The sequence below is a fragment of the Haliotis rubra genome, unplaced genomic scaffold (assembly GCF_003918875.1).
Source record: "Haliotis rubra isolate DU_JTF1 unplaced genomic scaffold, ASM391887v1 Scf366, whole genome shotgun sequence".
NCBI classification, from domain to species: domain Eukaryota; kingdom Metazoa; phylum Mollusca; class Gastropoda; order Lepetellida; family Haliotidae; genus Haliotis; species Haliotis rubra.
This window is the reverse complement of record NW_025767042.1, coordinates 946,687-969,607: the sequence shown is the minus strand read 5'-3', so window position 1 is coordinate 969,607 and position 22,921 is coordinate 946,687. Positions and strand designations below refer to the sequence as shown.

The following is a 22,921-nucleotide window of genomic DNA, read 5'->3' as shown; positions in this document are numbered from 1 at the left end:
TGCATAAACTTGTCACCACTCACCAGTGATGTCAAATATATTCATTTCTTTCAGAGATATTTGCTCAAAGTTACTTCTCCTATATTAAGGGTGAAATGGTATACTGCTGTATTAGTGGAACCACAGCATTTTATCTTCAGTTCGGTTTACCGCAATGCAATCCAAAAATTCGGGTATGATTTCTGTGTTGTCATAAAATGACAGTTTTAAAGATTATGGTTATTTCTTTCCATTTTATTAAACAATGTTAGGTTTGGCTCTTGTCAATTTTCTGCATTAAGATCATATCTCACATACCGAACCGAAACGGACCGAATCGAAGGCTTTGTACCGCAATACGAACTGTACTGTGGTAAGAGCATACCATTTCACCTCAATCCAATATTTATCAATAATCGATCAAAATTAAGTCAACGACTATCAATCTCTAGGATCTATATCAGCAGCCAGCCCTAAGCATTTATATATACTTATGTCACTTAAAGTATTCTATACCTACCGCTGAAAATATTTTTCAACACACTGCTACTGACAGTGAACGTGACATAAAAATGACTGTGCAGGTCCCCAGGTGCAATAACAAGGTGCAACTTTGAACTAGGAAAATAAGAATCTGTCATAACATCTTATATAAACTGTTTAAAATACTTTTTTCCACTTAAACAAACACAACCTGTGCAACAGTTTTTACAATCAGACGACTTAGTAGCTTCTGGCAGTGAGGTAATATTATCTATCTTAAAGCTATTAGGACTTTCACTATTGACAAATTTTAGCTAAAAGAGAGTCTTTAATTCTTTTTCATTTTTAAAATAAAGGCTAATATTAGTCCATAGGTTTAGAAAGGCTACAATGTGTCAAAGGCAGTTCCGCATACTCAAATGTTTGTGACATAGGCAGTTTAGTGGACTTAGAAGTTTGCACCAGACACTTTAGCGTACTAAAATATTTGTGCCTTAGACAGTTTAGCAGACTCAAATACTTGTAGTTAATCACTGGATTGTCTGGTCCAGACTCCATTATTTACAGAACGTCGCCATATAACAGGAATATTGCTGAGTGCAGCGTTAAACAACAAACCAACCAACCAATTAAAATCAAATATTTGCGCAATAGACAGTTTTGCATTTTTAAATGTTTGTGGCACAGTCTATGCTTATTTTGAACATCTTCATAACTGTATAAACAGACTTACTATGGACAGACACATGTATAAATATAGAGCTAGCCTGCTGTGTGTCAGCTTGTGGAAGAAAAGAACATCACCTATTGTCCTGAAACACGTTACACTTGTCACCAGCAAGTGGCCAAAAACTGCAGGAAGCACAAATAAAATATACCCATAAACTCAGAAGAAATTCTGGTACACACAATCAACAGATTGTTGCCAGTTTCTTTCCAATGCAAATGTCAAACTTTACCAATCCCAGTTCCCCAAAGAAATTTGCTGACAAAGCAAATTGTGCCTTCTTGAGGATTTTACAGAGTTTTCCTGTCAGTTCAAAACGGTATCCACCTTAATCCACAAATATTCCAGAGAAAAGACAGTTTGACTTAAGCAATGTGTTTAAATGCTTTAAAACAAGCAAGAAAGTTAACAGTTTTACGCTGCAATATTCCAGACCTGCGACAACAAGGAACACCAGGCACATGCTGTGGGATGTGGAAGCTAAACCTGGGTCTTTAAACATGACAAGTAAACACCTGATCCACAAGGCTACCTGATGCCTGTACATCATCAAAGCATAATAATTATATTCTCTTTTTATGATGAATGAAAAGTTGCTGGAATTCTCTGTTCACACCAGAGTGCAAAATGCCAATGTGAAGCATCGTGGATACGCCATGCAATAGTTTTATAGAGGTAATGTAGCTAGTGTCGTTTCACAACTGGATAATTGCAGCAAGAAGATTCCATTCCGGACCCTGTTCCACAACACCATGTAAGCACCATGATAATCATTAGCCTGTGTTTTTGTATGGTGTCTACAATCAGCCCAGCTGCAAGATCACTTCGTGGAACAATGCCCTGGCCCCAATCCACAAATGGATCTTAGCAGTAAGAGGAGTTACGATCATCTTAGTGCAGAGATAGGTTTCTGGAACAGGGTCTCGACTGTACAAGCACAACATGGCTGTATTACAAACCACTCCGACCAACGCAATACATTTGTTACAATGTCACAACAGCACTGTCTTTGTCCGATTTTTCTTTTTCCGGTTTACTAAGATGATCATGAACTTCATCCTCTTCGTCGTGTTCAATAACTGTGTCACTGTCAAATGATTTGGAGGAGCGATACGAGTGCTGTGATGTTGAAGACATCTGGGAATGTCTTCCCGGCGCTCCACGCTGGTTCCCGAGTGTCATTCTCTGATTAACAGGTTTCACAGTAATTATCAAATTTGCACTATTTGCCACCATCATGTCTGTCACCTGGTCAAGAGTTTTCCCTGAAACTTCAATTCCGTTCACTTCTAGAACTTCGTCATTAACTGCCAGTAGTCCAGTGCTCTCAGCAAGCCCGCCAGGAACTAGCCTCGATATAAATATTCCAGGTACTTTTTCGAGTCCGTGTGATGTTACCCGCACTGTTGTACCATCACGAATATAGAAACCAAGAGGTTTATCAGAACCGTTTTTCATCAGTTTTACCCTACGAAGTGTTTCAGGCACAATATCCACATCAATAATGGCAGACACTCTCCGGAAGTCCTCAGGCATTCCAATACTAATCCTAGGCTTGGGCTGGGTCTCCTCTTTTATTAACTTTGAGATAGGATTCCTCCTCTTCACTGGGAGGGTTCCATAGCCATTTGCTTCACCATAGCTCTCACCTGGAAATACAAAACAGCATTGTTAGCCCTTATGATTTAGCTAAACATCATCCCATATCATCAAGGTCATTGGTCAAGACTTTCTATCAAATCATGATGTTTACAAAGACTGAATCCTTCTACAAAGACTGAATTCTTCTGAAATGAAAAATAGTGTTTTTTGTGCCTTGCAAATGTGCATTCAGTATACACAAATGTAAAGAATGGACGCAGAAATAAAATTCTCTGCTTCCAGAGGGACACAATATTATCCACTGTACCCACAATGCATCTATGACTTCGCTAAGTGTTTGGTTGTTTCTTGCAGAGCAGTTACATGCATCATTTCATCCATCAGTCCACATGATCAATGATTCATTCCAGGCTCTAAAGAAATAATCAAAACATACAGTTTTCTAAACTGTTACTCTCGTATTGCCTGCAAGGACCCTTAAAACTATTAATTAGGGGACCCCCATATTGAAGTAAAACTCTGAAAAACTTTATGATTTCTTCTCACTGTCTTTTCAATATAACAGCAAGGGGACGAGAGACTCTTTTAATTTCTGAAGTATTGCAGATTTGTTTGGCAGTATTCAGATGTTTTGTTCCTTGCTTGCATTCCAAACCTCATTATCTGTGATACTGAATGTGTCACCTGGTGGAATGTCAACATTAAAACTTCCTCATTCTTTCATACAAAAGGCAAAGGATATAAAGTGTCAACTTCCAAGGGACTACCAGTGCTCCACTAATGAGTCACAATAATGTGAGGTGATCAATACAAGATAGCCCGATCAGAGCCACGCCATTCACCCATTTCCAATAATATAAGTGGGAGTATGTCTTGTACCTTCCAGACATCAGAGCAGTGCTATGTGGGTGATCTGTTGAATGTGGGAGGGAAGCCTGAGGTAACAGCTACCAAACCCATGACTATCTGCTGGGACATGGCCAGTAACGAGACATGACTCACCTGATCACAATTCCAATCACAAGACTGATTCGATAACATATGTTTTAAGTAGAGGCATTTATACAGCACTCTGATCATAATCCTCTATTGTTTTTATGTGACTATGGCATTAAATTGTTGAAGGACAGTTTAAATCAAAGACCTTGATAAGAAATCAGTATGAGGCCTTGCTCAGGGGTAGTCATCCTAAAACTGTGGAACTATAAATACACCAGCTCATTGTGGATCAGGGTACAAAAAAATCAAGGAGAACTTCTCCCAACATTAATATTAAGACGATAGAATAATCACATGTTCACTGAAATAAGCAGATAAACCATACACATCAAATTTGATTTCAGAGATCATCAGTAGTGAACAAAATGAGCTCAAAAGTGAGTGAGTATGGTTTTAGCCGCTTTTAACAATATTCCAGCAATATCACAGCGGGGGAGACCAGAAATAGGCTTCACACATTGTACCCTTTGGGGAATTGAACCCAGGTCTTTGGCCTGTCAAGCAAACGCGGTAACCACTAGGCTACCCCACCGCCCCTAGAGCTCAAAAGTTAAAAATGTCAATGAAACTAAATATTTGAATAACAGTCCCTTGGCAAATACATATCCTCTCTGTACTACTGTTCTCTGTTAAAATCTTATTAAACACTAGACCATAGGGACTGTTATGTAAATGTTTGGTCTAAGTAGGAGCTGAAACTCTGAAAGACTACCCACATACTGGTATAGAATTGCTCAGGCAGCTATTGGAGCAGGTCGCTTAACAAATACAGCATTATATTTTCAAACATGCTGACCTTATTACTGAACACCTGGCTGATTCACTGAATTTATTCCAACAGATGTGTTTCCTTCTTTCATTACTTAAAGTACACATGGGCCGATCCAACGGATGTAATTTGTGTGAATGTCAACATTTAATTAACACATATACCTTCAACAATTTTATACAAAAATATTATACAGAAAATAGAGATTTTGAAGAATATGAAAAATATATTTAAATGTTGCATTAGTTTAATGATTTACAAGATCCTTTGATAAACACAAAACTGAAAGGACCCATGAACCCCTTAACTTTCACACGAAGAGCTCCCCAGTTACACAGCTAATCATCAAATATATTTATCCCTAAATCAACACATTTCAAATCAACAAATGAAACAAAGAACACAAATCACCACAAATCAAACACCTCGTAAAGATATTTTCTAGCTAAGTTCAACAATTGTGGGTTGATATTTAAACAAGTGCTGGAAATAACCTGTTCCTTTGTTTAACTCTCATTACCACATCATCAAAACTTCACAAGTCTGAACAGGTTCAACTGAATACCCGAGACTAGTCTGTCTCACAGTCCCTGGACCGCAGTATTTTCCCTTCCGACTAGCCCTTTCTGCAATACTAAAGCCTTTCCACGGGTTCTGCATCTCCCATCTCACTGGGGTTCCTTTTCAATTCAAAAGGAATGATTTATTTCGATCAAACTTATGTATATTCAAAGATTATGTGTTAATCTACCTGAGACCACAATCACTGAATGGGGTTTGCACATATCCCCGAATGGATTCACCAAAGCACTGAGCCGATCAACGAAGCAGTCACACGATCCACTGATTAATCAGTCAAGTATGTAGTTAATTAATGACATGATCCTGTAGCTGCACCAGCCACACCAGGTTATCTGGGCTGGCCCCAGGACAGATCAAGGTGGGGGCTCTTATCTCAGCCTCTTGTGCCTGACCCCATCTCCCTGTCTGCCTCCTCTCATGCAGGGAACAATAGATAGCACCCCCCCTCCCCTTGACACCACGCTCTATACAAACAGCTGACATCTTGGAGATACCTTGCTGGAAGGCTAAGTGGAGTTTTTCTGATGTTTTCCCATGTGCCATTTAACTTACAAAATTGTTTCAGCTGTCTCTTTGTTTACAATGTTTATTTGGCTTCTTTAATTAACGAGGCACTCAGGTCAGAGTTTGTACTATGCTGAAGGAGAATGAAATATGAGTTATAGCATTCAGTTTCAGTGAACAAATGAGACATGTATTGACAAATAACAAAACACATAGCATTCCTTCACAAGCAACCATTACATCCTCTTTATCAAAGTCATCAATATCCCCCGCAATGGCAAAGTACTCTTCATGATTATGTCTACGAGTTATGATTATGTCAAATATTTAGGTGTGTACATAGAAAAGTGGAAGGAGAGTATTGAAAGGGTTTAAAAGTTCTGCTCCAGAAAGGAGCACTATCACCAATTTCAGTGTAAGTCAAACTTGTTGCCATGGAAATGCCAAAAATATTTTATTCAGAATTCCAAAACTACCAAAAGGCACCACTACACCACCAGATCTATCTATGTGCCACGTTTGGTGAAGAAATATTGAATGGTGTTAGAGTTCTGCTTCGGAAAAGAGCACAACCACCAATTTCAGTCTAAGTCAAACTTGTTGCCATGGAAACACCAAAAATATTTGATTCAGAATTCCAAAACTACCAAAAGGCACCAGTACACCACCAGATCAATCTATGTGCCATGTTTGGTGACGGCATATTGAACGGTTTTAGAGTTCTGCTCCGGAAAAGAGCACTACCACCAATTTCAGTCTAAGTCGAACTTGTGCCATGGAAACGCCAAAAATATTTTATTCAGAATTCCAAAACTACCAAAAGGCACCAGTACACCACCAGATCAATGTATGTGCCATGTTTGGCGACGACATATTGAACGGTTTTACAGTTCTGCTCCGGAAAAGAGCACTTACCAATTTCAGGCTAAGTCGAACTTGTTGCCATGGAAACGCCAAAAATATTTAATTCAGAATTCCAAAACTACCAAAAGGCACCAGTACACCACCAGATCTATCTATGTGCCAAGTTTGGTGAAGACATATTGAACGGTTTTAGAGTTCTGCTCCGGAAAAGAGCACTACCACCAATTTCAGTCTAAGTCGAACTTGTGCCATGGAAACCCCAAAAATATTTTATTCAGAATTCCAAAACTACCAAAAGGCACCACTACACCACCAGATCTATCTATGTGCCAAGTTTGGTGAAGACATATTGAACGGTTTTAGAGTTCTGCTCCGGAAAAGAGCACTACCACCAATTTCAGGCTAAGTCGAACTTGTTGCCATGGAAACGCCAAAAATATTTTAATTCAGAATTCCAAAACTACCAAAAGGCACCACTACACCACCAGATCTATCTATGTGCCAAGTTTGGTGAAGACATATTGAACTGTTTTAGAGTTCTGCTCCGGAAAAGAGCACTACCACCAATTTCAGTCTAAGTCGAACTTGTGCCATGGAAACCCCAAAAATATTTTATTCAGAATTCCAAAACTACCAAAAGGCACCACTACACCACCAGATCTATCTATGTGCCAAGTTTGGTGAAGACATATTGAACGGTTTTAGAGTTCTGCTCCGGAAAAGAGCGCTACCACCAATTTCAGTCTAAGTCGAACTTGTGCCATGGAAACGCCAAAAATATTTTATTCAGAATTCCAAAACTACCAAAAGGCACCACAACACCACCAGATCCATGTATGTGCCAAGTTTGGTGAAGAAATATTGAACGGTTTTAGAGTTCTGCTCCGGAAAAGACAAATGTGCACGGACGGACGGACGGACGGACGGACGGTCGGAGTCCATTTTAATAATAATAAACGCTGCTAAGGGGATAATAATAAATATAAATAAATAAATGATACTTTAGTTCATATTGACAATGTCTAGTCCATTAAACCCTTTTCCAAGGGGGCATAACAAAAAATATCCACCTTCTTTACAAGAATTAGTTCATAAAGTTCTGTATTCCCAACAAGGAAGAAAAAAATAGCCTGAATATGGCCTTCATGCCATTCATTCTAAGGTACTGATTAATACAGTACCGGAACATGTCAAGACATTCCATTTGTTTGGGTCATAGGATATCATTATAGGACTATTACATGTTATATTAATTATGTCCCTATGACTGATCATGATTGATTGGTTTGCCTGTACCACTGCAGTCCATCACCTCAGTAATCTGTACTGGACACGTTATACTCTCACAACCAATTATCATTCCATGTCCAGTCCTCATTACTTTCTGAACATTTCAAATAATTTCAAGAAATCCATTTTATAAAAATACAGCCAAGACAGAGCATTCGGTCATGATGAATTATTAGTGAGTGAGTGTGTTGACTGAATCATAATCTCTTGCTTGTTTCAATTCTAGATAAATAGTCACTAACTCCATTGTTTGTCAGTAGGGTTTAGACTCCCAACACAGGTCAGCTCTAGCCCTCAGCCCAGAGGGCTGTACTGACTCTCTGTGGCCACCCCATGTTATTCCGTTCTTGTAAATAAAATTGTGATTAGCTTCTTGTGACTTCGGACTCTTTGCTGAGTTAATTCCCCCAAGCAGACCAGCACGCCAGTTAGATAAGGGGTTTCACTGGAACCATCACTTGGACCCAAGGCCATTATCATAATAGTGTGTTGAGTTTTATGCCGCACTCAGCAATATTCCAGCTATATGGCGACAGTCTATAAATAATCAAGTCTGGACCAGACAGTCCAGTGATCAACGGCATGAGCATTGATCTACGCAATTGGGAACCAATGACATGTGTCAACCAAGTCAGCAAGCCTGACCACCCAATCCCATTAGTGGCCTCTTACGACAAGCATTGGTTACTGAAGATCAATTCTAACCCGGATCTTCACGGGTCTGATGAATTAATAATCAAGTAAAAAAATAAACAATGGCTGATGATAAAATCAAACCTTTCCAACCGAACATGTGGGCATGTATCAACATAACCACCCATGTTTACACAGATAGTGTAGATCAATATTTCCTCAAATATAACACCAAACTACTGCACTTAATCATATTATTAACCTACCATGAAATTTGTTTTGAAAACATTTTCCTTCATTCTTTGTTGTACTCAAACTAACCATCAAACAAGCGGAAAATACCCCAATACTTCCGATTCTGTAATCAGATTTCAATCAACTGTGGATGAAAGCTTCCCCCCTGAAGCGTATGTTGATGAATAAACTACATTATGCCTGTACACACTTTCCAACGATTATGTGCCTGGGGAGATATGAAACACATGACACATTGTAATAACGGATGTTGTGATCAGGTTGTAATAACGGTTGTTACGATCAATATATCCCACATTCCAGAACTGCCATGTCAGGTGAGGTTTTACCTAACAGACTGACTTAATGTGCTATATCACATCAAATAAAACAAAACAAGTTGTTAGAAATAAAAAGTGACATTACTGTCAATGTCAGTGTGATCAGTTAGAATCAGGCCATTGGACACCAGCAGCCAAAGCCAGACCATTTTAGCAAGGATAAAGTACCTCTGCTTCTTGTCTGTCCAGATCCTCGAGAATAAATGAAATAGCAGTTGTACTCAAGTCTAGATTGCTTTAAATTAAGTATTGTACGGGGCCTCATTTGAATCTGTTTTGTTGATAAATATACTGTTTAATACTTTTTATTATATTATTTTGTGGGAATGATTGTCAATCTACTTATAGTAGTTGTCCTCAAGTCCATTTAATTGTCTCAGCTCTAGGCCATAACTTAAGTATTGTTTGGGGTTTTATGTGGATCTGTTTTGTAGATAATATACCGTTTAATATTTTTTATTATATTATTTTGTGGTTTTACTTATAGTAGTTGTCCTCAAGTCCAAATTGTCTCAGCTCTAGGCCATAATTATATTATTTTCTGGGACTGATTGTCGTTCTACTCTGCATGATACCCATGCAGGATTTTCATCATCACTTCAGTTACCAGAAGGTGCACCCAATATTCACCTTAAAATTAAAATTCATATCAGTATAAAAATAAATATAACAATCAAGCTTCAAGACTACAAGAAACATGTTCATGTTGATCCGATTTTTAAAAAGCCACTGTCAGCGAACAATAGTTCTACACAACTGGGACACAGATTCAGACACACACAAGCGGAACCGCCTTCTTTAATCTGAGTTGATTGTAATATCACACTAATAACAGACAGTGAGGCAGTTACATTATCGGAAGATTCATGTTTGTCTGGCTGGAAATGATGCTTGGTGTCCTGACACTTGAGAAGTCAGTAAACAACAAAGTGCTTTGTAATGAGGATAACCTGTTTCCATGTGGCAGACAGATAAAGTCAGCCTGGTAAACCCACAGCCATAGCTCTGTACACAGCCAGTATGCAGATGGAAACGTAACTAGACTGAAGCACCATGTACTCTCAGGTTTCTCCATGGATCCTTGAGCTATGAGGTCTCAGCCACATCTTAATGTGAGAGGAAAGTGAAAAGATGCTGTTCAACGAGACATCCATGTAATATCATGATGGCCATTGAACAAGCAATGTAGAACAGGCAAACTAGCGGTCGATGGTATGAGCAGTAAGTGAGTGTACAGTGACACAATCAACTTGTCACGCGTTATAGCCATCCTCCAATCCTAACTTTTAGTTGACTCTTCTGTACTTGGTTAGAGGCCTCTGTTATGTCAGAGTTATCTATTTAAAGCAATATATCCAGCAACCCCCTAAAAAAAACCCATAAAATTCAATGACCCCCAGAACAATGCAGAGCTGAGGTGGGGTCGGGGGGTGGGGTCGGGGGGGGACAACAGAAATGTGTGGAATCAAAACCAGGTCTTTGGCAAGACAAGCGAACGCATTTACCACTGGACTACACCACCTCCCTTGCAGCAGCTGAGGCATGCCAAATTATTCTAGACATTAGTTTGTTTTAATTTAAATTCATTCTTATGGTCTGAGACAAATTTGGTGCTTATGAGCCAGGGTTGTAATATGGGCATATGCTCACTAAATCCAACATATCCTAGCAACGATATAGACTGTAATCTGACACCTTGGTTTTCCTGTGTCCAAGGCCCAAAGATACAGAAACCTGAGGAATATTAATCAACCCTTGCATTCAAATATCAACAATAAAAGGACAACAGAATCAGGTTACCCATAGTTTCCAGTTACAGGGAATCATCATATGGTACTTCCGATTGACCTGAATAATAACTTAGCCTACATATTTCTTCCTTCTGGCCTCTCTTTATGATTGACAAAAATGTACAAATATTCAAATACAATGTTCTGGGGGCTATTAGACACTCAAGCCTGTATGACCATGGCTGTGTTATGTTGTAGTTTAGGCCAGCTGTTTTATAACTTCAACATTGACATGACAGTGGCCTGGTGCGGCCATCACTGGCTGGGACAAGTCCTTGTGTTTCAGTTAGTACAGGCTATGCTGTACACATCACTCACCATGCTCACCGACATCATGTTACATACAGAACACTGGGGAACATTTCAAATGTACATCTGACAGAAGAATGAGAGTCCATCATGAGGAAAACCCATGCCACTTCACAGTTAGACTAAGGCTTAGTCTCTGAATATATATAATTTTGATAGTAACAAACAAGCCCATTTAAATTGAAAAGGAGCCCTACGTATACCAGAGCTGAGGAAATCTAGACTTGCTTTATTCAGGGCTTTAGCACTGCAGAGAGGGCTTGGCAGTAGGGAAAATAATGTGGTTCAGGGACTGTGAGACAGACTACTTCACAGTCTGCACCAGTTTGTAAATAATTTCCATTACAGGTATCACAAACATTTGCAGAAATACTAATTGCATTACAAAACAGAAATCTGATTCTGATCAATGATTCTTCTTAAAGTTTAATTCATTTTTTCACAGTCATCTTACATCTGTATGGACCCGTGAAGATCCGGGTTGGAATTGGTCTTCCAACAACCCATGCTTGTCACATAAGAAGCAACTAACAAGACCAGGTGGTCAGGCTCTCTGACTTGGTTGATATGTACCATCGCATCCTAACTGCACAGATAGATGCTCATGATGTTAATCACTGGATTGTAAGGTGGATTATTTACAAACTGCTGTCATATAACGTTAAACAACAAACCAAACAAATGCATCACAGAAATACTGATGATTGCTGGGTTAAACAACAAACCAAACAAATGCATCACGACAAAGGGACATACTAATGTATTGTTCATAATTTTCAAAACCTTGTAAATATTCACACTGTAAACAAGCCTTCTATGAAGACCACAGATGCATGACTTGGCCTGGATATGAAACTATTCATTTTAACGTACATAACACAGGACCAATTTATGCCTGAACAGACTCCCTTTATTAGACATTGTGTAGGTGACATGCTTGAATGGTTACAACCCTGGATAGCTGGGTAGAGATCAGCAAAAGACTGTGAAGACCTTGACGACCTTGACTTAGACATTGATTACCTTGAGTAATTTGTCACTAACTTGACAAGCTATAAGCATCGAAAATATCTCAACATGCCTCTGAAATCCACAACTTCAAAGATGTCATTCAAATACCTCTTCATAAGAATGTACTTAAAAACATTCCTGTAAGCGTCCAGGTTTTCATGTAATTAAACAGCAGACAATAGTGTAACTGCGGTAACACATAGCGGACTGTGCGCTCTGGCATTCTCCACAAGATTAAAAGCATACATTCTGTAATCACACAAGCGGAGGTTGAGTGGGATGAAATGTCAGCAAATACTTCCGATCAAATATATTTAACACTTTGCCTCACAACAAAAATGAAACAAAAGTGTTCCGAACAAGATTTATATTTGTGTTAGTTCATACTGGGATCACAAAGAATCTTATAATGATTTCATTTTGTGCCCAATTCAAAAGATCAAATATTGACCGTAGGTTTTTAGGGACTATCTGTGCACTAGAGCTAGGTAAACTGACTTGCACAGCTTGTCTTTGTTTGTAAAGTGTCGGGGAATGCGACAACCTGAGTCGACATTCTTATCCCCATCAGCAGGCAAACAGTAAACCTGCGACTGTCCACCTAAAAATACAGTTTCTCTTCAGTGTCTCTCTCAGTCAGTCACTGATCATGTGGTGTGTGAGGGGGAGGGTGTTACAAGGATGTCGTCAGGAAAGCAGTATCTCAGATACCATACACAGATACTGTTACCAGTAAATACCAAGACTTCAAAAGCATCACACTGTTCAAATTACAGGGGAGGGTGCTTGCTGAAGTTTCTGCTATAGCAGTTGAAGTTATGTACCTCATTTATGACAAGGTTACTGTGACCCTTGATTAGAACACTGGTTACAAGTAATATAATGAGACACCACAATGGTCAACATGTAATTTTCTTATGTTCATGTCATCCCATTTCTTTATAATAGAAAAATATTAAAAGGATTAAAATGTACATTTATTTATCATTTTTGACACAAATGCAAATCTTATCCATCCGAAGGCACTTATACAGTTCTTACACATGATCAAACCAACATTTAAATATCACTGGCACATGTATGAATGTTATTTATCTTACACTGCAAAAAAACTATTTCTAGATTATGTACCAGAGAGGCTGAAGGGTTGTTGGCATGGGTACAACAGATATATATGTACCCCACATAAGTTCCTGTATACAGAAATGTACCCTTAAGTCAAGATACGCCCAGGAAAGGTACCCTGTACCCTAAGCATCGGATGAGTCTATATTCTGCATCCCAAAAGAGAAACCATATATAATTGTTCCCATTCAACTGTTTGCAAGTTGTATTCTGCCTTGCAAAATATTCTTCACTGTGTATGCTTGTTTCTTACATAACGCAATCAAGTGCAACTAATACAACAGTATGACACTTCCAATCAAGTAAACGGCATTAAGCGGAATGGACTCATCCTGGGGTACGCTTCTGTATTCTGATTTTGGCTTGGGTACATTTGTGTTTACAGAAACGTACCCGGGGTTCACATCTGTAGTACCCGTGACAACAACGAACCCACTACCAGAGAACAATGACAGTCAATCTTGAACACCAATACCATCCAGGCTGTCTTAAACTCATTATTTTAACAGTGAACTACACAGCAACTTGGTGAAACAGAAATAAAAAGACAAAACCCAACTACAAATAATCTACCAAGGCAGCTGCACACACAACACAATCCTCTGAGTGAAGCAGGACAGTGAGGAGATGGAAGCCACAGAGTGAACAAATAGCAACAGATAGGCTTTGAGACGACCCCTTAGACCAGATCTTCCTCCACAAACAGCCAGGTAGGTTTGCTTGTTGAATATGACCTGGAGACATGGGTCAGTAATAACATCAAAGTGGACAGAGTGGAATGACTCTTGATGGCCATGTTTGCTTATACAGGTCCTGAGGACGACCTGCCAACAGGACAGGGAGATCTCTTGGCAACCTGGACACCACCCTATAAAATATGAGCCCAGTGTCCTATTGTGCTCTCAGTTGGGGGCAGATTGAGTGCACTGATTATCATGGGCTACACTGACTGTAACCTGGATCTGGCTTGTTGAATAAAACATATTTACATCAAAGACATACGATATGTTTGAAGTAAGGGTTATTGTTTGTCTATTCTGCAGGTGTAGCAGCAACAATATTTCTGAACGTCTTATACAGCATCTTAAATCAGGGCACCAGATAAGGTCCGGATCGGTGTATGTACGGATAAAATATGATACGGTAGGAATTAATTTAGAAAACGTAGCAGATACGCAACTCACCAATGGTGTACGGTCATTTACAGACATATGTATCTGAAAAATTATTGTTTTATTGTTTATTGACCTGTTTACACAAGAGTAGCAATGTTGTGGTGCATATATGAATGAAACACAAGATTACTGGTACTCCATTAAATTCCATTCAGTACTCTAAATGAACTGTAAGGTTTTCCAGTACTCCTGTATTGAAAAAATAAGGAGTACGTACTCCTGATGTTGAAAAAATTTCTGGAGCCCTGTTAAATATATGACCAGGTGGAAAATGAACTGTTATTAATATGCTTGATGACATCTAACGTGTTATTCCCTTTACATTCATTAATCAACACACTCAGACAGTTTCATCCATAACTCAGCCATATAAACATTGACCTCGTCTAAGGTTTAATCTCTGAATATATATAAATTTGATAGTAACAAACAATCCCATTTAAATTGAAAAGGAGCCCTAGGGAGACCAGAGATTCAGAACCTGGGGAAATCTAGCACTACAGGGAAGGCTAGGCTGTAGGGAAAATAATGTGGTTCAGGGACTGTGAGACAGACTAACATTGACCTCACAATCTAATTTGGATAATCCAGGAAAAGATTCATGACTTAGACCAAATCTATCGGTAACTGTATACAACACCCATATGGATTCAGAGAAAAGAGAATAGTATTTTAGAGAGCATAATGCAAACTCCATCCCTATATTCATGTCCAGTGTGTTTGTCCAGCTTACCTGTGTCAAAGGACATAATCACTAGCTTCCTCTTGTGAGCATTGTCACAGAGTATTTTAGGAAAAAGATATACCTTCCAAATGTGCCTTGTAGGGCTGTTACAATTCTCTCGCATATTCAGTGAATCGAACTATAAGCCTACCGGAATTCAATTTATTATTTGTGATCAATAGAATCCAATAATCATGAATGTTATTCCTTGAGTTTGGTTGTTATTTATCAAAGAGAGAGATGAAAAATGGAATGCATTCTAGCCAGGTAGGATAATGGTCAACAATCTTATACCATAACTTGACATGTCACTGGTCATTGTTGAGACAAATCAACACTGTCAACATATCATTACAGGTAAAAAAAACATATTTTGTTTTCATTTCATTCAACATATTAAATAAAACATCAACTGATGAGTTGTTATTGTATTTGTAACTCAATATCGATATTTGTGATACTTGTGATATATGTGATATCATGTACCTGTTGCATACTACCCATCAAAAGTTTAGATTCACTGAAAGCACTCACTATATGTTACGTATATATATGTGGTTACATCGAAGATGAATTTCTCCACTAACTTAGGGGGACCAGCTGCAAAACTTATGCAGATGAATTACACAAGGATCATGAATCAAATTGCTGAAAAGCATGTGCAAATGTCGTGCATGTGAACAGCTGCGTTTTGGATTAAAGTTTGGTTAAGAACTCGCCAAGTTTCACTGAGTTTCATCATTTATTGAACTCATGACAATAATCTTTTCAACATTACGAATTTGTTTTACAATACATCAGTTCATGTGTAAACAGCACCTTTAAACAGTATGGAATATTTTGAAAATCTAGTTTCGAACAGTTGACTTCAGGAAGTGGCTACATTTACACTAGTGAGTCTAAACTTTTGATGGGTAGTATATATAGACCATCCTACAGTCCACAAACCACACTTGTTTCCCTTCCAACCTATCCTCAACTGTAACGCTGTCGCCTTAAACGAGGCAAGACCAGATTTTCCATGGGTCTGAAAATCCTAATTCAGTCGAAGCCCTCTTCAATTAAAAGTTAATGTTATTTTCTATCCATATTTATATTTTCAGAGACAAAGCATCACTTGCATGCTGTCACAAGAAACTGCTGTAACGCTGTCGCCATTTTAAATGAAGCAAGACCAGATTTTCCATGGGTCTGAAAATCCTATTTCAGTCGAACCCCTCTTCAATTAAAAGTTAATGTTCATTTCTATCCATATTTATATTTTCAGAGACAAAGCATCACTTGCATGTTGTCACAAGAAGCAGCTGTTAATTGTGCCGTTGCCATTTCAACTGTGCCACAGGCTCTCTATCTATCACCAGGCTCTCTATCACCAGGCATGTTAAACCCTGTGCACACAAAACAACTATTATGCAACCCGCCACTATTAGTCATGCAGTAATGATTTCTACCTACACACTAAGGTGTTATCGTTTCTCAACCATGTGGGTGTTATTACATGGCCTGAGTAACAGATTGAACGCACCAATATGCGTTATATAAACAAATCTGATGTCCAAACACACTGAAATTCATTCACAGCAGCTGAACCGCTTCGACAACAGAACATGTTTCTGACCTACTGCAATCTGTGTCAATAACAGGTGGTTGTGATAGCGGTCAGAACATTCACTAATGTTTGTAAGTCAATGTTAGTGGTCTGATGCATGAAAACTCTCTGTCAGTATACAGAGTGGGTGGGTGACTGCGTGGGTAGGTGACTAGGTGATTTGAGGTGAGGTGAAATTGGGTTTATTTCAGGCTTGAGACTATTTCGCTCATATGACGACGTGCATGCGTGTGTATGTGTATGTGCGGCTGCTTGTACTAGCCCAGACGTAAGCTGGTTTTATAGTGCTAGCCCACTGAGATACCATGCCGCAGTGAAGCATGAATACCCCACTCAGACACATTATACTGACTCCGAGCCAACCAGTCTTTGTTGTACCCATTAATGCCGAGCGCCAGGCAGGGACCAACAAGTACCATATTTTAACGTCTTTTGGTATGACGCGGTCGGGGATCGAACCAGCGACCTTCCGCTCTCCGGGCGGACGCTCTAACCACTACACCACAGGGGTAGGTGACTAGGTGGGTGGATGGGTTGGTATGAGTTGTGTTGGTTGGCATGAAGGACTAGGTGGTGGGTATCCGCGGGTGTGTATGAGTGAGTGAGTGGGTGGCTGAGGAGTGTGTGGATCTTCGAGTGAGTGGGTAAGTGAGCGTGCGAGCATTTTGAAGTCACACTGAACAGTTTTTCCATTTTATCAGCTATCTGTAGGAGGAAGTAGTAAGCAGATGTTTAACAGTTCCAATATGGAAAAACCTTCATGTATGGATACCAACCAAAGTTCTATTAATCAGGGTGAATCTGCAATTTGAAACTACAAACATAGGTCTCAGACACACCTGCAGGATACAACTCTGCACAGCAACCACTAAGTGAGTGAGTTGGGTTTTACGCCACTTTTAGCAATATTCCAGCAATATCACAGAGGGGAACACCAGAAATGACTTCACACATTGCACCTATGTGGGGGATTCAAACCCAGGTCTTTAACCACGAAGCTACCCCACAGTCCCAAAGGCAATCACTGGGTGACCTCCACACCCCTTCTTTGGATAAACACGGTGTCAGTAGTCCTGAGACATGTGACCATTTCAAAGGAAGAGTTGTTCCTCCTCAAATCCAGCAATATTGCATAACCACTTGTCTGAATACACCTGTTAATGCTCCTATCATCAGAGATTCTCATCCTGACCCAGCATTCAAAAAGACAAGATCATTACCAAGAGCTGTCTATAGAAGCTGCCTTTACTGTACTGACTGACTGAGTTTAGTTTAACGCCGCTTTTAGCAATATTCCAGCAATATCGCGGCGGGGGACACCAGAAATGGGCTTAACACATTGTGCCCATGTGGGGAATCGAACCTGGGTCTTGGGCGTGACGAGCCAACGCTTTAACCACTAGGCTACACCACCGCCCCTTTTCTGTACTGCAAACATTGAGATAACATTTAACTGTAAACAACTAAAAACACTTGAGAAGCAAACCATGAACGTGAAACTGAATCTCAGAGTGACCACCACTAACACCACAATCAAGAATACATCCAATATGGATTAGGAAAAGAGTATATATCATAGGCGGATCCAGAGGGGGGGTGCAGGGGTGCGCACCCCCCTTTTGTGCTGAAAGTTTGTTAAATGACCATTGAAACTCGGGTGAAAATGAAGTGTGCACCCCTCCTTTTCTCAATAGTGTGCACCCCCCCTTTCTCAAAAAGCTGTATCCACCCCTGTATATTGATCCATAATCAAACACACACAAAACAACCTGTACCACACAAAGAATGTTCAGAGGACATGTTGAGTTGGACATTACGAAGTCCACAAAAACACAACTGGAAAGAATGGGCAGCATACAGCCTTGTCCAAATCCTGTACTGTACAAGGGTGAGTATCTTTATTTGCTAAACGTTATTGGCATGACGAGTGTTAAGGATGTAGATAAACACAACATTCAGGTAACATAATGCCTATATATAACAAATGTTGAAATTTCCTGCTTCCTATAAACACAACAGAGAGGGATGTAAATTAACCTACCTATCCATCTGTCTATCATCCATGCAAACACCAACTTGGGTCCCGATCAAATTTCCCCATACTGGATGTGCATAATACTAGCTAAGCCTTTTGACTTCATCATAATAAATCAGTGTTGTGCCATTGTGACGATCACTGTGGCATTTCAAACTTGTAATCACTCAAGCAGAACATGTTCAGAACACAAATATTTCACGCTTCTCTCGTATCGACTGACCCAAATTACATCCTGATATATGTTATGACCACTGAAGTGATTTCACACAATTGGTTATGGAAATATATTTTCACACAGCTTCAGGACACACATTAAGTCAATGAAATTATTCATACACAATTCTCTTTTCTCTTCCACCTTCCTTTCTTGCCAATTTTGGTGGTTGAACGAAAACAGCATTAGGAGATTTTCTTTATGTTAGCAAAGTGAACAAACATTCAGATACACCTTCGTGACATTCTGACTCGCAATGTCCCCAGAAAATGGCCTGATCTAAAACTGTGAATAGTGTTAATTGATTTGGCTAAATAATAAATTGAATGTAGATATTCTCGATATGGAATAGGACAGCTTGGAGCTGTCACTGAATGACAGAATAACAGCTGTAATGAAATATATGAGCAACTGTATGCAACTTCACATCACAACTACAGTCAGCACTGTTGGCTATATGTGTGAGTAATTAGGGTTTTACACCGCTTTTAGCCACATTCCAGAAATCGGCATCACACATCATACCCCTGTAAGGAACTGAACCTAGGTTTTTGGGATGATAAGTAAACGCTTTAACCACCAAACTACTCCACCGATCTATACGATATATGGAGTATCTTCAATTGATATTCACCATGCTATACTTATTGAGAGGCGGTGGGATAGCCTTGTGGTTAAAGCGTCCGCTCGTCACACCAAAGGCCTGGGTTCGATTCCCCACATGGGTACAATGTGTGAAGCCCAATTCTGGTGTCCCCCGCCATGATATTGCTGGAATATTGCTAAAAGCAGCATAAAACTCAACTCACTCACTTATTGAGACCAATGTTGGACATCTTGAGGAGTCCTAAGGGTACCTAAAGTTTTGGTGCTATTGGTTCTTAATCTATGGCAAAATACATCTAAAATATTTTACAATAGCTTAAAATACAAACACCCTTCATGCTCATGTTCAAGTACAAACAATGACATGTGTTCATGATGTTATATTGTTCATAAAAACATACAAATAAACTCGATACATCGACAAACTATTTGTTCTTCAAACTGTGTTTACAATAAAATATTTTCCTCAAAATATTTAATCAACACAGGCATGTTTAAAACAATATGAACAATATTGTTTCATTTCATTTCCTGTTTTACATCTTGATGTGATTACCTCCCTTACCGATCTGATAAACAATGAATTGCCCATAGTAAATAAGGGCAGTGGACTATTCAGGCTGAAACTAGGTCAGGCCACATTCCGTTGATGAGGAACTAGCACATAAGCAGTCTCTCTCCTTCATTGACAAAAAGTTTTAAGCAAATGTTATGTACTTCAGGATAAAACGCAACAACCAACAAAATATCGAGAATTTTAACAACTACAAAACAAATATGACACGTCATAAAAATCTTGCGAAACAAACAGAAATCAATGTACTTTTTATCAGTTTCCCTGGTGGCCATATTTCAATTACCCATAAGTCCCATAGAAGTTTCGGAAAACTATTAATAATAGAAAGAAAACAGTTATTCAGAATGTTTCAGCAACATAGACCAATTCAGACAAAAACATATAAGTCATTCAAATTCATAATAGATTCAGTAGTTCCGTGTTTTGTTATTCTTTTGCTGTTACCACCTGTGCTAAGCTAATTCACAAGCTCTGTTGAAACCTCATAGAATTAGCACTGTAGACTATACAGGTCATGGTCTTCTTTTCATTTTTGTGACAAATTTTCAAACATATTTTATGAAATTAAACTTCTTGTTGAAAACAAAAAACAATATAGCAGGAATGAGGAAAACATACATGCCTAAATGAACTGTCACAGACAAACATAGATAAAACTAGAAATGCAAGAATTTGCTCTACTTTTACCATGTTTACCCTATTCCCCATTGTCAACTGAACCATTAGACTGACTGACTGAGTTTGGTTTTACGCCGCTTTTAGCAATATTCCAGCAACATCACGGCGGGGGACACCAGAAATGGGCTTCACACATAGTACCCATGTGGGGATTCGAATCCGGGTCTTCAGCGTGACAAGCCAACGCTTTAACCATTAGGCTATCCCCCACCGCCCCTGAACCATTAGAAGAATGAAACCATGAATTGTGCATAATAAGTAACATTTTACAGAGTTACTTGCTGAAAGGCTATTGACCCTGTGTGCCCGACATATTCAGTTGGATAATGAGATATCAAGGTAATAGTGTGAAATTTTAATTAATCTAGAGTATCTGTCATTGCTTCCTCATAAAATGTACACGTCATATTACATTTTTATATTATCTAAACTCCTTAACTAGCGTCTACAATTAAAGATTGGCGTATTTCTGACATCCGTTGACAAGTCATTAAATAGGGCTGGGACGATTCATTGCGATACACTTAAGTTTGATACAGCTTTCGTATCATTGACTGGTGTATCGATACAAAACTATACACAACTTTCTTTCAAAACAGCATTATCTTTAACATGTTACAGCACTTATAGAGAGAAAAACATGCAAGTATGATGGAGTTCCTTGTTTGTTCATTACAATAGTTTTATTGTTAAACACAAATACCTTAAAATAAATCATTTTAAATCTTGATACTGTGTCATTCTTTCAAGGTGTATGTATCACGATACGTATTGTATCGCAGGTACAATATCACAATAGGTATCGTATCGTGACATGGTGTATCATCCCAACCCTATCATCAAATCACCTGTAAACGTATATAACTGACATCATGTGACATTAGTAAACCATTAATGTCCATGTTAAACATTACATGCCATCAATAAATACCAATTCAGGAAAAGTTAAGAGAAGTACAAACTAAATTATCTCATCAAGTACACACTGCTTCATTGTATAGCATCTACATGAATATTATGAAAAAACTGAAAACACAATTATCTGAACACATGCAACTTGTTCAGCTTTGATGCTTCTGGCCAACTTCCAGCTATCATGCAAGAAATCTTCTATATATAGTCTCAGTATATACTTTCCTATTACTGTCCATATTGCTGTCAAAATGCATCACAATTTGAAGCCTCAACAACACATGCCACTGACAATAAAGTTGACAGTTTCTCTACAATGTGTGCTTGTCAATTTGTCCCAAAACCCTTTGATCAAAGGAGAGCTTGTCAACCTGATTGTGTCGACAGATACCGACAGGGCAAGCTGGAAGCGAGTAAAAGCATAATCCACCAGTTTCAGCTGAACAAAATTGCCAGGTTCCAGGTAACCAGGACAGTTGGATTTCCACCAGGATTATGATTTGACCACCTGTGGGACCTGTTTGTCCCAGAAACACAAAATTTGTGCATAACTTTGTTATTTAGATGTAGTAGTGAGTGTGTGAACAAAAGATTATGGTGTTATGTTCCCATTAACAATATTCCAGCAATATCACGGCAGGGCATACCAGAAATGGGCTTCACAGACTGTACCCATGTGGAGAACTGAACTCAAGCTTTCAGTGACAAGCGAACCTCATGATTTTGATCAAAACTACCAACACACACCATCTTTATCAAAAGAACAACTCAGTCAGGGGCAAAAAAAGCCTGGGCTTACATGTGTAATGATTGTTGCTAATAAGGTTGGTCAAGCCCTCAATACTATCTAAATATAAAGCTTTGCAACCTATCGGGGTTAAACGAAAACATTGGCTTGCTACGCGCCTGTCAGTCCACCAACAAAAGTTTCAAAAACAGCTGCTGCAGGGGTGGAAATAACTTTAAAATTGCCAGTGTACTCCGGTACAGTGGCACATGAAAAATCACTTGCCCTGATAATTTTTCCGCTCTACCAGCCGATTTTCTTGGTGATTTTTTAAACAAACAACATAATTAACATTGGAAAGTCAACTGGACACTGGTACAGCGTGATATACAAATGTGCTTGCCCGACAGAAAAAAACA

The 22,921-nt window shown here is 39.0% G+C and overlaps 1 protein-coding gene across 1 annotated transcript in view; it reads right to left on the bottom strand.

Annotated features, from left to right (window-relative positions):
• Window positions 1–229: 229 nt before the first annotated feature.
• LOC124285702 (partitioning defective 6 homolog beta-like) overlaps window positions 230–22,921 on the bottom strand; it is a 30,265-nt gene continuing 7,573 nt past the window's right edge. The window contains exon 3 of the mRNA XM_046721980.1: window positions 230–2,838. Within this exon, the coding sequence (XP_046577936.1) occupies window positions 2,174–2,838 (665 nt within the window). The 3' untranslated portion in view covers window positions 230–2,173. The remainder of the gene's footprint in view (window positions 2,839–22,921) is intronic.